A 16004-nucleotide genomic window follows, 5' to 3' on the forward strand; every position below is an offset into this window, starting at 1 on the left:
TGTAATAGCACTTCTTGTTTCTAATTTCGTAGGATTTAAATTTTTTAGGGTAATCGCAGTTTGAAATAGGACAAACGATAGGACAAAGAGTGGAAGGCTGTAGGTAAATAAAGTACACATAACTTTTAATTACAAAGTTTAATAAAAATATAGCTAATTAAAACATACATTTTAAAACGAAATGCCTAGCACTGGTTTCTTCGGTAAGGTATCAATCAGGTAAGTCTGGCAATGATCGGATAAACATTTTTAAGGATCCGTACCCGTCGGTTAAAACAAAACCTCACTGTGTGTCTGTCACTATCATGTATCTCGTGAACAGAAAAATTCAAAGAAGAATTGAATTGTTCACAGAAGATGTCTTGTTCTATCCGCTATAAAAACAAATACTTTAAAGAAGAATTATCAAAATATTTTAAGGAACTCTTTACAGAAACGAGCTTTGTATGAATAGATGGTGTTTCTTTCTTCTTTCTTTGTTCATCATTTTGTACAATTTCAGGAACTCTTCTTGTCCGTCTCACACTTGGTTCTCTATGGACTATCCCGCAGCTTTTCCTATGGCATTGGCTAAGTTCTTGACGAGCCCGTCGTTGTTGATGAAGCGCATGCCTTCGACGCCGCGGCCGTAGGGCTCCTCGTCACTCGTCTGCAGGTAGTAGGCGCCCCTCGCGCCGGTGCGTGCCCCGTAACCCATCACACTGACAACAATAACAGCACACAATGAACACACAAGTATGATTGTTGTCTTATAACATGTTTATTATAGAGGTATAGGAATTTATTTTAGGTAAAAATCAGTTAGTATGGTAGGTAGGTAAATTTTATTTGAAAGTGAGGTAAAATCGGTATTTCTTATCTACACCGAAACCTACTGAAGGGTAATAGTGGTGATAGCCTTTTTTACAGTCCAAACACACCATGGATAATATATTCTTAATTACCTTGCCATTCTCGAGTCGAGACCGAGAGAAATACATTGCTAAAACTACCAAGCTACCAGATTTCGAAATAGCACAGCTTATAGTGATTTTCTTATGCTTCAGAAGAAATTTTACACTAACATTATTCATATTTATGTGGAAAACTATCATCCTCCGAGCCTTTTTCCCAAACTATGTTGGGGTCGGCTTCCAGTCTAACCGGATTCAGCTGAGTACCAGTGCTTTACAAGAAGCGACTGCCTATCTGACCTCCTCAACCCAGTTACCCAGGCAACCCGATACCCCTTGGTTAGACTGGTGTCAGACTTACTGGCTTCTGACTACCCGTAACGACTGCCAAGGATGTTCAATGACAGCCGGGACCTACAGTTTAACGTGCCATCCGAAACACAGTCATTGGTGTCTAAGATATACTTAGAAAGTACATACAAACTTAGAAAAGTTGCATTGGTACTTGCCTGACCTGGGATCGAACCCGCGCCCTCATACTCGAGAGGTTGGTTCTTTGCCCACTAGGCCACCACGACTTTTCTTCTTTCTGTTTATGTGGAAAACTATAATCTTATAAAACAAAATCGGTTTAAATTTTCATTTCTCTAGCTAGATCTTTGAAAAAATCTCTCAATTCTACACAAGATCTATTCCAAGCTTCGGCCTCTTACCTCAAATCTTGATAATCACACTGGCCTTCCCTGAAGGCGTTCCAGCTGTCGCACTTAACGCCGACGAAAGCGCGAGGTCTGACCACCGACTCCGCGAATATCAGCCATGCTCTGCTGTGGCTGCATGAGATATCCGTGGGGGAACAGTTCGGCTGCTGAGACCCACCGTTTGGGTAGAAATCCACGTGACCTGCAGGTAATAACATTGTTCTTAACATTTCTTTTATAAAAGTCATTTTTATTGCTCACATTTTTCGTCCCACTGCTGGGCACAGGCTTCCTCTTATTCAAAAAAGGATTGAGCTTTAGTCACCACGCTTCCTGAATTCGGTTTGGTGGTTACAGACTAATCGAAGACCGGAAAGTGGGTCAAATGAAGTTTCCAAGATTTTCTTACATAGGTACATAGTTACAAGTGAAGCTATTGTAAGCGTGTTAAATAGGCAAATATTCAGTTGGAAATCTTTACTCAGGGTCACTGCTGACTCCACTACCTTCCAATGATTGCAAAGCATACTCATATCCAACTCACCAACAGACTCTGCAACGCCAAACACGCCAGCATCACTATGAATGACATCCACGAAGTCAGCATCATTAGCGTTCAGCCTGAAGGTCTCAATGACGTCAGAGAAGCAGGGTCCCGCGGGGTCCAGGCCGGTGATCCTGCCGACGCGGTGGCCGGTCAGCGCCGTGAAGGACTTGCCTGCAAACCCTGAGATGTGGCTCCCGAGGCTGTGCCCGATCAAGTGGATGTCGGAGGGGTTGAGACCGGCTGAAATGGGATTGAGTACTTGAATTGAAACTTGAGGTTTTTTTATGAATGTGTGTGAACACAGATACACCGTGTGTTACATCTGACCACCAGATAACATACATATACCGTAAAATATTTTCTCCTTCATTGGTTTTTGTTCTAGGTATTATATTTATATTGTTTAAGTGTATATGCGTCTTTTACACGTGCAATTAAACTTATTGTTCTTTCTTTCAGAACAAAAATCTTGGAATCACTAACAAGTCTATACATTGACCACCACATCTAAATAAATATTTAACATTCTTGTGAATACCTAACTTCTTCTCACACGTGCTAAAATACAGTGTTCTGTACAACACTCACCTTGGACCAGGGCCGCCAGTAGCTTGCCCAGCTCCTCGCCTATGAAGCGCACCATGGTGCTGGAGCGCAGGTACAGCGAGCGGATGTGGAAGCTCGCGTCTAAAGCGAAGATGTTGAAGTCACCTGAGGAAGACGTCACCATAGAATAGAATAGTTACAGCCTTTTTATCGTCCCACTGCTGGGCACAGGCCTCCTCTCACACGGAGGAGGATTGAGCGTTGATCATTAATCATCGGATTATGTCCAGATAGATGCCAATGACAAATTCATTGGCACCGTGGCATAATGCGCTAGCTCAACTTTCCATCTCTCTGCAATTCTTGTACTCATCGTAGAGCGCGCGCAGTACCTAGATTTAGTCGGCTGATAGTTGATACCTTTTTTGAGGAAAGCCTGGCTGAGACTGGAGAAGCTACCCTTGGAGGGGTCATCGGTGAAGCCGTGCATGTAGATCTTGAGCGGGAGACGCGGGTTCAGCCAATACGCGCGCACCAGTGAGTGGGCCGCACCCAGGAGGTACGTCACGTTGAACTCTCTGAGGACACCGGAATAACATTATTTAAACATTTCCAAGTTTAAATAACACGACTTTTACGGATTATCGCGGTTATAGTAAAATTATTTAATCCCGACGTTTCGCATTCTTTACAGTATCCATGGTCACGGGCCTCCTGTATCTAATATTCATGTCTATTATTCGCATAAGTGTCAGAAATAAACTTTTCTATTCCACGTGTTACATATGCATGCACTTTCGCTTAAATAAAATGTGTAATCACCCTTCAGGATAAAGTTATAATAGGGTAGCGGAAGAACTTGAAATTATTTCTGATCATCATTCGAATCTAAACAAAGTACTTCTGTCTTCTTGAGGTTTATGACAACAAAACGTAGCTCACTCTGGAACAAATAATATGCTCACAACTTTACTATTAATAATAAATAGCTCACCTGGTGATAAAGGTAAGTTTGAGTTCACTCAAGTTGGGCTCACTCTTACTAATCGAATCGTAGTCCACTCCGAATAACTTCTTCACGAACTTGCCTGCAGGGAAATTTTATAGGAGTAATCTCAAATATTTGATACTTACAGCTTAGGAAAGGGCTGAAGTTTGGAACTTATATCTAATCTCACCATCTCTCGAGCCTTTTCCCAATTATGTTGGGGTCGGCTTCCAGTCTAACCGGATTCAGCTGAGTACCAGTGCTTTACAAGGAGCGACTGCCTAGCCTTAGCCTATCTGACCTCCTCAACCCAGTAACCTGGGCAACCCAATGCTCCTTGGTTAAACTGGCATCAGACTTACTGGCTTCTGACTACCCGTAACGATTACCAAGGATGTTCAATGAATCTCTAAGGGGTATCTGAGTCTGGATTTCAAGCTCGTTTCTGATTCTCCCACTTACATTGACTGAAGCCGACGCCCACAATGGTCTTGGCGAGAGGGTCAGTGATGGCAGACACCTCCTTCGCGAAGGCCTTGCTTATCCGGTCCTTGAAGGAGTCAGCTTCAGCTTCAGCAGATACTCTATGGAAACCAGTCACAGTGCACAGGCAGACCAGTGATATGATCACCAGCCGTGACATGGTGGAGTCAGATATGAAGAGGTCTTGTTCTCCTGCAAAATTGTATGTGTAGGTGTCTTATATTTTTTTCCATGTGAGATCATGTTACTGATTAGGAACAAGTACCTGTGTAGGTACCTTCTTAGAAATTAGTTTTATACGTTGTATTAGATTCTGCTGGTCTACTCGTTCTAGCAAACAGTTAGGTACCTACACTATTTGTAGCAAACATTTTAGCAGACCGGTGGTCTCTTGCTTAAATTTTTTTGTTCATTTAAAAGGGCATCAGGCGTACAAATATGTTAATTTTAAATCCTTGAGATTTGCTATTAAAAGATAATCTCGCGATGCCATACTTCGTACGTTCACTGTTCATTCAGATTAAAAATAACATACAGCCGGAGATTGTGTACAAAATAATTCATTTACCCGGTAACTATAGTGCATGCAGACTGCAGCTAGTATTTGTATTTATTGCAGAAAAAAAAATATATTTATAGATAATAAAATTAACACGAAAAAGTTGTTGCTTGAGGATGTAAGGAAAATATTAGGTAGTAGTTAGTTACTTTTTTAGTTCACATCCACAGGCCCCAATAGACACTACGCTATGATTACAACCCTTAGGTAAACCCTTCAAAAGTCTAGTAATTTATGTAAACAATAGAAAACTATTACCTTACGACGTATTGGTTCGTATGATCTGTGGTATTGGCCCGATCCACGGCCACTCCGACGACACAAACCCACGGAACTACTCTCGATATACTGCCCAACACGATACCTTGTACCTATCTAGCTAATATTCGCACGGTAATATATTAATATAATACATGAGCTTTTTATACGCACCTAACAGTTTTTATTAACTATCAAGACCTCTTAACTCAATTACTGGTATCCAATTCATTTGACCCGTGACGGACGTTCTCTACCATCTTTATAGGACATCCTGGTCGGTAAATCTCGCTTTTCAATTCACAGAAGTAAGTAAATATATTTAGGTAAATATTAACTTGTAACACACACAATTTTGAAAACGGTAAAGTCGAAACTAGCTGAGATCCTAATTACCAACCTTGTCTAATTGCTGTAGTAAGTTATACAACTATTTCATTTAACGCTAAATTATATTTAATTTAAGAAATTATTTACTGACATTTGCATTCTAGATGCTATTCAAGAAATACATATAAAGACAAAAAAATACTAATTTAGTGGAAATTCCTTACCTTACAGCGTGTTGGTTCAGTCGTTACAATTTTCACGTTACACACTACCTATGTATATTAGCAACATTATCTGGAAAAAAATAGACGAAACTCGAGTGTTAGATTCCATACCTACATATTTATTTCAGCAGTATGTTATTTAAGACAATCTTAATTGATGTTTTTATCTACCTAGAGTTACTTTACCTAGAGTTGGTAGTAGAAAAATGCAAATGTATTGAATTATTATCTTTATTTGTTAGTTTAAAACTAGAACCCAAAAGTAGTTCATGGGAATTTTATTTAACAATGTGCGTGTACCTCTACCTACTTCATGGCTGCCCTCCTGTAGTGCATTGTTGGTAGTTGGCGTTCTTCTTATCGAGTGAGCTGAAGGTTTTAATTAATCTCAAGGATAGGCCCTAGTGTCAGAATTTTCTCGAATCCGCCTGAAGGCCTCTGACGTGGGCATTCGTAGGCATCTTCGATCAACTCCTTGGTCTAGTAAAGCAGACGCGTAGCGCGACTGCTGTGCACGAGGTGTCGGGTTCGATTCCCGACTCCGGCTGAAAGCGCTCTGTGAGTTTTAAGAAAACTACAAAGCAGCCCAGAGTCTGAAGGTTATTTAATGACTTGTAAGTTATAAGTAGGGCTGCCATCCGTCCGGGTTTCCCCGGATTTGTCCTCGTTTGGAGGCCGTCCGGGGGCCGTCCGGGCGGGGTTTCAAGAAGTGTCCGGGGAAAACCCGGACATTTTTCACAGGGTCGTCTTAACCTATCTATGGTGCTGGGTATGCGAATAACCCGGGCGCCGCAGAGCGCCCACACCAACGCCATACAGGGCCCCGATTCTCCTAATTTTACTTAAGCGTCATACGATTCACGTTCGACTCGATTCGACTGAGATCCAATCCCGACTCGATTACGATTGAAGCGTATGTGGCATTCCGCTATTTTTTCTTTGAAATAAACATTTTTATCCTTTTCTGTCATTCAATAATGAATCATTTTGTCTGCAAATGATTTACGATTGCAAAATGATTGTACAGCAAACTACCGTATAGACCAAAATCACCAAAATAGCAGACCAATCGCACACCAATCAAATGTCAATCGAATACGATTGGTCTTTTATTAGTAGCAGAATGCCCGATATGGTTAAAACTGCTATTGCGATCATATTCGATTCGATTTCTATTCGATTTTGACAATATTAACTTAGGAGAATCGGGCCCCAGGCCTAGAGCTAGCAGATTTCAGAGGATGATCACTCAATTTGAGAGGATAAGAAGTCATAGGTACAGGTTTTTCAATAACAATCGTTAAATCCACCAACCAAGCCAATTCCTAGCCTGCCCCGCCTTCATTAACTACGAGTGGAAAACATAATATACATGAGATTGCTTGCCTTGTATGGAAGTTTAACCTTGTAAAATTACAAATAGACAAGCATTTGCTGCAGAAGTCGAAGTGTCCCAAAACTCAAAAATTTTCGCGCCCGCTTCGCTCGCGGCTTCTTTTCTTGGCACAATTTTTTTTTTAAGATTCAAAAAATTTTGCGCTCGCTTCGCTTGCGGCTTCTTCACTTTGCGGATTTTTTTTATTATATTTAGTGACCCAAAACTCAAAAATTTTCGCGCTCGCTACGCTCGCGGCAACTTCACTTTACAGTTATTTCTATTTTTCAACATTTTTTTGTCTAGCCTATCAAAAATGTAGCGCCGTTTTAAAGTCCTATTACTAACAAGAAGGTAACTCCCAGTTTCCATATGAGCTTTCTTATTTATGACCTTCGAAATACATTAAGTCACAATCTTTTAATACTAGGTACTACATGAGCTAGAGACGGCCCTGACTTTTCATGTAAGGAAGCACCTCATTGAATTTAAGTATATGGTAATATTGAAAATTAGGTCTTGTTTTGTTTAAAAAAAATCGAACTCGTCCGGGGAAAAAATGCGATTTACGGCAAATGTCCGGGTTTTTTTAAATGTTTGTCCGGGTTTTTCGAAATTCGAAATGGCAGCCCTAGTTATAAGTCATTTGTCAGTACCTTGTCATTTGCCACTATCGATTCTTCTTTTTTTTTATTATTATTATTTTTGTTATGCATAGTTTGGTTTGGTTTAATTTAAGTTAAGTATTTTTAATTTGAACGTTGTGCGCACCTGTAATTAACATATTTACGCAGGACTTATTACAATTGTAAACTTATATATGTGAAAGTGTTTGTAAATAAGTTGTTGGTGTGCCTGTAAATAAATAAATAAGTCGTAATAGTTCCAGGATTATAAAAAGATTAGGAACCGTAGAATTTCCAAACACCTATTAATTATTATTCTGTATTTATTTTCCACTTTTTTGCGTGCTTACAGATAGTCACAATTCCGGTTCTAAATTATTCTAAGATGATTTAAAATAAATGTTATTAATAGATCATGTGCAAATTCATAGCTAACATTTCCATGATAACATGTTAATTATGAAGATCACCATGGACGATAAAGGACATCATTGTATCTACATATAGTAGGTATAATCGATCTAAGTTATCGATAGATTAGATTCAAAATATTTGTCCCGCACTCTTATAAAAAGTAGTATCTCTATCTCCAGTGCACTATTAAATTATCCTGAAGTCCTTTATTCCCGAAGTCTGTTATCTGAGCTTAGGGCCTATTCAAAAGTTTTTAACACGCCAACTTCCCTCGAGAATTCCCCCGTGACGATAGTTAAGCGAAAATTATTTTTATAAGCGATAATTTACATCGATAAGTAGCTAAATTAATACCTTTCCGAGATAGACTCCGGTTATAAATTAGAATTCCCATTGAACTTGACAAACCGGTTCGTGTAATAGTAGCATGTATTATATCATATCGATACTCATAATGATTCTATTTTGTTGTACAGTGACGTCATTCTTTATTAAATGAGATGATTAGACAAGTTCTCAAGCAAGTGAGGAACAAACCTATTATTTAGGCTACTTGCAACAGCTCAGGGTTTTCCGGAACTATGATTGCATAGGTTAAACTCAAGTTATTCATCGTAATTATATTTCTAGATTAATTTTTTACCCTTAAATAAATATTTATATTACATGAGTTTAAGCAAAAAGTAAGGAGAATTTCTTACTTCCTAGTTATGACAATGAAGGAACTTAGAATTTAATTTCCTTGACTAATAATCGGAATAACATTAGGAAGTGTTCTATTAATGGATAATGAATTCCAAGTATATTGTGACTTGAAATATTTTTTCAGACTCCTTTATAACTTGTCAAACAGGTTATGTAAATAAAAGTCATTGATAAAACAAAGCATTGTTTATTTGTAATACCTAACTCTCCTCGATACCGCTTACGGAGCAGGGCCACTCGATATAAAAATAAACATCTACAATAAATATAATAACACCCTAACTTGTACACTTTGTTATGAAACAGACGAAAATATTAAACTTTCTTTGACATTGGCAACACAGCACTGAGTTAAAGTGCTATTTGACCGTATTTCCGTCTCCGTACAAAAATGTAAGGTATTTGAAATAGTTGTCTGTCTCAAAACAAGAAATACAAGTAGAGTCGCAAATTAACACAAGACAGAATATCGCGTACACTCGAGAAATAAATGTCGATAAATGTCAAACTCACCGTTTGTAGGTGATTTTTTATCGACATCTATTGCGGACTGTACCTCAAATATCAACGTAAATGTCATAGTTAGGTGATATAGACAAAGATTACAAATAATTGTGTAATAATTTCATTTAATCCATATTTGACAGCATATCCAAGAACAAAATTACAATAAAATGTCAAATTTATAAAAAGAGATAACGTTTTTGTCTATTTATTTGTTCCACACATATTGCTACTGGGGCACTCAGCTACCGATGACATCATCAGCCGCCATTTTGGTTGCCACAGATGTCACAGTTAGGTGAAAGAAATAAATATACCAAAACATTATCCGCTGATACATAAAATCTGATTTTAAACCAGCGTTTAAAACTTAAACTCTAATACAAAATAATGTTTACGTCTAGCGTGTATGAAATATATTAATATTATAGTATAATAATAATAAATTGTACAATATCAGTATCATTCCAACTTATTTATTAGGATTGCGTTGACTTTGCGAGCTCTCAGCCGTTCACTTACAATAGTTTTGTGCGATCATCGTCAAACTATGAAAATAACTACACACTGTACATGATAAGACAGAAATTGCCTTCGTATGGAAGGGATTTGAATCGATATTAAACAATATATTCATATAGGTCGACTATTGTACACGAGCTCGCAAAGTGAGCGCAATCAGACGAAGTCTTAAGACAAATAATAATAATAAAGAAACAAACACTCTGTGTCATGATGTAGCGTTTACTCCTAGACTTAAGTTTGTGAAGTATGGAATGTCGTTGGTTAGCAGAACTGTCGAATGCAACGAATGTTCGCTGGCCCTCGCCTCGCCTCAGCGACACCAAGCTGCCACTAACACGCACCTAACTCTAGACCCTAAGTAGTAGCACCTAGTGGTGAATATCGCTCGCAACACTACGTACACAGCCGGCCAACACAACAATATAGCACTTTTTTAACTTAATGTTACATAGTCAATAGTAAGCTAGCGATTTTGTAGATTATAGACAATTGTCAAGCCGTATAAGCTTCCAAAAGATTGAATCATACCATAATTATTTTTTATCGAAACCAAGATTTAAAAAAAAAAAAACAGTTTTTTTTATTGATAAAGCAACAGCTCTGTACCTAATATAGCGAGCGTGCAGATATAATATAGTCCATAGCAACACGTCAATAATATATCTTTTTAACATATACTTTTGTAGTTCTCGATATACCTTGTGATTCTTTCAACAATAAATCAACAGTGATTTTTAGATCTTTTCAACAACGTTACATAATAATTTTTAGAGTTGTCGATATTTCGTGAAAGCATCACAAAAGTATCGATAGATAACCGATTAGTCCCGCACTACATTGTATACCGACGATTTAAATAGAGGGGAGGAGAAAAATTAATAATTTGTATTCTTTTATATCTAAAAACGGTGGTCTAACTCGTGTGACAATATTTTAAAGCTATTCCGTTATAGAAAATTAGCTCGTGTTCCAACCTGGCTGGATATTAGTCATTTAGACCTATACGATTCATATTTTACGTTTAAAAATGCTTTTATTAAAAAGTAGATATTTTGGGCTAAGCCTAGCTTGATGAAACATTTATAAAATCTACAATGTGTATTATATTTTCACGATTCAGTGGCTGGTATACTGGCAGTGTTGTTCACTCAATATTATCGAAGCTAAATACGTTAATGATTTGAGCAAGGTTTATACATTTATTTTAAAACATTATCCAGCCAGATTTGTCAAACACAAGGCATAAAATGATTTTTTTTTCCATATAGTAATACAAAAACACCTTTATATTTTTTTACTATGGCAACATTTATATTTCTACGAAGCCCTATGCCGTCCGGATTGTATGGATGCCTTATATCCTAAGCTTAATATAAAAAAGAAAAATGCTGCAATACTTATGATAATATTTTACAATATAAAATTGCATTTTCTCGGGGCGAAGGCGGCTCCATCGACAGAGAATATAAAACGAGTTATTTAATCATATTCATTCTGGAAGTTTCAAGGAATTGTGATCATAAAAATCTTATGAATATATCGACATATCGATACATTAACACTTACTTAATTATCGATATAATTATACATATCAATGTACGTGACTACAATCCTATCGACTTGAACACAGCCCCCGCCCAAACTCGTAAAGTGCACGACGTGACAACATCAAATATTAAATATAATTAACGTTTTATTAATTAATCAATATAAATGTTCGTTTGAAATAACTTAGTGATTAATATTCGCATTGTTATCGCTTACATCTAGCTGTACGGGCTGTACACGGCGTCGCCTGGTGGAGCAACTGTGGCGCAACTGTTGCTCGAGGCTTAGGGTTGCGTGCTTTGTTGCTGGATCTCGATCTTCTCCACTGTCATGTCTGGGTTCATCGCTGTTGCTTCCTGGAGATTGTAAATAAAGTATTATTAATAACTTGTAGTCATAGACTTTGCATTACGGTTATTTTTTGGTTGGAAATTGTGTAAAGATCTATGTACTTGTAATATATACAAATATCACTATGAGAAGTGCGCAGTGCGCTGTCGCTTTTCGGCGACGTTGGAGTGCAGACCCATTGAACTGTGAAAGTGAGGGAATAGAGACTACCCTGCCTCCACGCGCGTATATTTGATTTTCATTCACACAGTAGGCTTTTAATCTTTTTAGATTAAAATTTTAAATTAGATAAAACACAGACACAACTTTTAAAAATTCCCAATAAAGATCGGTTAAGACCAATAATATCATGTAGGTATATGTACCTGTATGGCCTCAGCCAGCGCCCGGTCGTGGTCGATGGGGTCGCCGTCGGACTGGATGGTGATCTTCTGCTCCACGCGCGTCTCGATCACGCCGTTACGCTCCGTCTTGTACTGCAATGAACAATTACACAAATGATGTAGGCATAATTTAGACTTGTTTACTTTAATCTTGTCTTTAAAAGATCATAAATGGAAAATGCTTCATTATTAAAGGCCAATAACTGTATTCTCTGACAGTGTCGTCAAGTATCGAAGAAACAAGGATCAGAGCTGTTTCTGCCTTTCTTCTATATTTTAATGTTTGATAGAAAGAAGGAGTGGAAATGTTGAATATCCAAGTCGAGTCGCCGAATGGAAGGGAACTTAGGACAGAGTAAAGCCTGAAGGAACATGCAGACAGCGTGACAGGGTGATAAGGAGAAATAGGTATATCATCTTCCGAGTCTTTTCCTAACTAGGTAGGGGTCGGCTTCCAGTTCCACTAGGTGCAGCGGAGTACCAGTGTTTTACAAAGAGCTACACTGTATATCTGACCCAGAAGAAACAGGTACCTACACCGAAGAAAGAAGTGGATAAAGTGAATACATACGGTGATGGTCTCGACAGTGCGCGTCTTGGAGCTGATGGTCTGCGAGGACACCACCTCGCCGTCCGCCGACACGCTCTCCTGCGTCTCCGTCGTCTCCTCGGGCTCCGTCACTACGGGGCCTGTGCTTGTCTGTATAAAAGAAAATAATTATTATACCTATCAGAATTAAGTTACTTATCGTAGAAGTAAGATTGGACTATTGGACATTAAATTGCACTTGGTGGTCCATGGATCTATGTCACAACTGTTCTAGATGAATGAATTCTGATGTCTGGAATAAATTCATTGTTTGCACGCGCTTGAACTTGCTTATCTCAGGAACTTCTGATTACTTCAGAAAAAAATCTACTTGAAATAGGCTATATATTAATAAGGGAAATTATGGGCATCTTTTTATCCTAATCCAAGTAAGGCGAACCAATGGCGGAAGCCAGTAAAGAATATTCTAATTAATTCAAAATGTACTGTAAATAGAGTCAATAATTCCGGACACACAAACATAGTACCTAAAACATCCTAGTGTGATCAATAAATAGAGGTGACTTACCCTAGTGGTGGCGCCGTGCACCATACTGCCGAACGGCGCGTTACCCATCACCGTCGTAGTTGTCGTCGTCTTGTAAGAGCCCGGCTCCTGGACATACCAATATTATGTAAAATAACCTATTTTTAATGTCATGTAATGTGTCTGTTATGGACCAAGTGATAAATTGGGCAGTATACATAATGCCCGGTCATTATGAAAAATGCCCAATATGAGAGCGCAATTTGATAATAATTATTCAAATAATCAAATTGACCGGGCACTGTACATATTGCCCGTGACCTTTTGGGCAAAGTGATACAAACATATTTAATTTCAATTTTTTTTATTGTTATTGCCATTTAACTTATAATAAACTAAATATTAAACCACTTAAATAATCAGCCTCATGATTTGGATTAATTATGAAGGACTTCTGCCTTTTTTCATCAAATGACCCCCTGTGGGTTAGCAGCGGTGAGGGTGTCAGACTCTTACTGACTGACCGTCGTGTTCTGTCGTAGGCCTTTTATGTACCAGGGCCGCGGTCTTTCGAACAATCCCTCAGCCCCGGCAGACCTTCCCTCTCGACCCGGACCATGGCCTGAACCAGGGCCGGACGCGAGAGGTCGCCGCCGCCTAAAGTCTCGACTAGGACCCGGCGGTGCTCTTCCCACGCAGGGCACTCCTGGACTGTGTGGTCCACCGTGTCCTCGGGGCTGTCCGCACAGTGTTGACACCCGGGCGCCTCCTCACAAGGACTTCGGCCTTAAAAATCCACTATTTTTTGCATATAAATGTTAAGGAAAGTCATATTAAAAATATAACATAAAATAAAATTAAGAATGGCTGTCTCTGATTGGTCAAAGCGTGTCACGCCATGCGTACTTCCCTCCCCGCCCTCGCACCGCGTAATATATAACTTTATTATCAAATTGCCCAACTGTCATGTAGCAATATAATAATGCCCGTGCAATGTGATAAATAACGAAGTTAAGATATTTATTAATCACTTGGCCCGATGAAGCTAGACATTATTCATAATGCTCGGGCATTATTTATAATGCCCGAATTAATCACATGGTCCATAACATGTCCAATATTTACAGTAGAAAGTGAAATTTATACATATAAAATAATTTGATTTGTATAATATAACTTTGTCTCTGCCTGGTAGAAGACATTAAAAAAAAATTACGATGTCTCTTACGTTGAGGAGAAAAAGATTGAAGTAACCTAAAAGTGAAGTAAAAGATTGACAAAAACAATGTAAACCCGATACTATACCTCTTTTGTTGTATAAAATTGTTAGTTTAAAAATAAATAATTATATAACAATTGTATCTAAAATGCAGGACAATCACAGTTTGGAATGCAACATGCTTCGTAATGCAAGTTTCACACAATCATGCCACACAGTATTAATACACAATTTTTCAAGGACAAAAACAATTTCTTTATTAAGTATCGTAAATCTACAGTGGGTATAGATAAATCTATTAAGAAATTCTGAAAGGTTGGAAATCACACACACGCACACATTACTACCGTTCTACTCTACCCTGAAAAGTATATAAACATTATACATATTAGGTTAGTTATACATATTTCATTATAATATTCGTAATCATTGGTGTGTAGTGCTGAAATGTTTTATTTGGTAAAATACTTGTGCTTTTATAAGTGCTCCCGCTCCTTGAAAACTGTGTAAAGCTGATTTTTCTGAATTCCTTACATAACATTTATTAAACTAATATAATCCAATCTAAATAATTTTGTTTCTCTTGCCAATAATTTCAATTTCCAAAATAAAAAACGGACTTCGAAGCCCGCAGTCATAGGCCTCTCCATTAAAGTCCAATTTAAACAAAAAGAAGCGCTGACGTTCACATAATAAGCGGTAAAATCGCTTATTTCGCTGTTACACTCACCGTGACGTAGTAATGTCCTTCGCCGGCGCCCTCATCGAAATCTATTGGAGTTCCCGAGTCTCCACTGCTGAGGGATGATTCGGAGCCGCGGCGAGTCAGCTGCGTGACCCAATGTTGGTGACCAAGTTCGTGAGTGGGCCATAAGGTTAAGAGTCAACCAATGTTGGTTACCAATGAGTGTGCCAAACGTTGGCGAAGTTAACACATGGAAAAACCAAGGTGTTATGAATGTTGGAGGTTTGTGGTGTACCCACGTGATGTTTAGTAATGTCATGCCGGTTTATAGTTCGGTTTAGATGCATTACCGGGTCAAGTCCGTTCGATGTTGATATGGGATGGGGAGAAAGAAAAAACAATGTAATTAGAACAAAATTCAACATGCAATTAAAATTTATATGACAGCTTTTTCACATTTTCAATATTTTTTATATTTATTTCGATTATAGGTACCTAGTTTATTTGTGGTTAAGCGACGATACTTATCATGCTTTCGTGCATCCGTGAGTTTTCATTGCATTGCAAAGAAGTAAGCGTCGCGCGAATCAAGCATAAGAAAAAAACATTTCAACATTTTGTCGCGTGTTCAAAAGCTGCCATAGTCAAGCAAAACATCAATGAAAAATTAAGTTGAAAAATAAAATAAAACAAACCAAAGAGAAAATAAATCAAGTCAAACTAGTAATGAAATAAAACTCCATCTACATGCTAATGATTTAATTAAAACAATGAGAATGGCTTCCATTTTGCTTTAGTTGTTATGTATGTGTGCGTACCTGGTCGCCAGTGGTGACCATGGTCTTGAGCTCATGGGTCAGCACTCGCTGTTCGTGCCGGGTGGCTGACGACGTGAGTGTGTGTGCGACGGTCTTCTCCTCCAACTGCTGGGTCCTCGCCTGTGTGTCCAGGTCGTGGTGCGTGGTCGCGGTCCGCGTGGTGACAGCCCTGGCCCTCACGTACGGACTCTTGCCGCCCTCCGCAGGCTCCAAACTTTCCGCCTAGTTACGTTACACTACCATGCA

The 16004-nt window shown here is 38.5% G+C and overlaps 2 protein-coding genes across 5 annotated transcripts in view; both read right to left on the reverse strand.

The window, feature by feature from the left end:
* Positions 1-123: 123 nt before the first annotated feature.
* On the reverse strand, positions 124-4347 carry LOC124641493 (pancreatic triacylglycerol lipase-like). Its single transcript, XM_047179570.1, has 7 exons — positions 4138-4347; positions 3682-3775; positions 3108-3265; positions 2730-2852; positions 2139-2381; positions 1607-1796; positions 124-701 (listed from the first exon to the last, which is right to left on the reverse strand). The coding sequence occupies exons 1-7, from the start codon at positions 4316-4318 to the stop codon at positions 542-544; spliced, it is 1149 nt and encodes a 382-aa protein (XP_047035526.1). The 5' UTR covers positions 4319-4347; the 3' UTR covers positions 124-541.
* Positions 4348-8820: 4473 nt separating this feature from the next.
* Positions 8821-16004, reverse strand: part of LOC124641496 (protein 4.1 homolog) — a 77556-nt gene continuing 70372 nt past the window's right edge. For 2 of the 4 annotated variants that reach the window (XM_047179574.1, XM_047179578.1), the window contains 6 exons: positions 15759-15980; positions 14986-15084; positions 13079-13165; positions 12532-12660; positions 11943-12053; positions 8821-11582 (listed from right to left, as the gene is read on the reverse strand). In XM_047179574.1, coding sequence (XP_047035530.1) covers positions 11511-11582; positions 11943-12053; positions 12532-12660; positions 13079-13165; positions 14986-15084; positions 15759-15980 — 720 coding nt within the window. In that variant the 3' untranslated portion in view covers positions 8821-11510. The remainder of the gene's footprint in view (positions 11583-11942; positions 12054-12531; positions 12661-13078; positions 13166-14985; positions 15085-15758; positions 15981-16004) is intronic. The other 2 variants (XM_047179575.1, XM_047179576.1) reach the window with 2 other exon arrangements.

This window comes from Helicoverpa zea, chromosome 22, assembly GCF_022581195.2.
Source record: "Helicoverpa zea isolate HzStark_Cry1AcR chromosome 22, ilHelZeax1.1, whole genome shotgun sequence".
In the NCBI taxonomy this organism is placed as follows: domain Eukaryota; kingdom Metazoa; phylum Arthropoda; class Insecta; order Lepidoptera; family Noctuidae; genus Helicoverpa; species Helicoverpa zea.

Coding starts and splice junctions, on each gene's coding strand:
- LOC124641493 (XM_047179570.1), bottom strand. CDS start 4,318: ATGTCACGGCTGGTGATCATATCACTGGTCTGCCTGTGCACTGTGACT. Junction 2,382..2,729: donor ACTGGCGGCCCTGGTCCAAG/GTGAGTGTTGTA, acceptor ATCCCATTTCAG/CCGGTCTCAACCCCTCCGAC. Junction 1,797..2,138: donor TGGCGTTGCAGAGTCTGTTG/GTGAGTTGGATA, acceptor TATTACCTGCAG/GTCACGTGGATTTCTACCCA.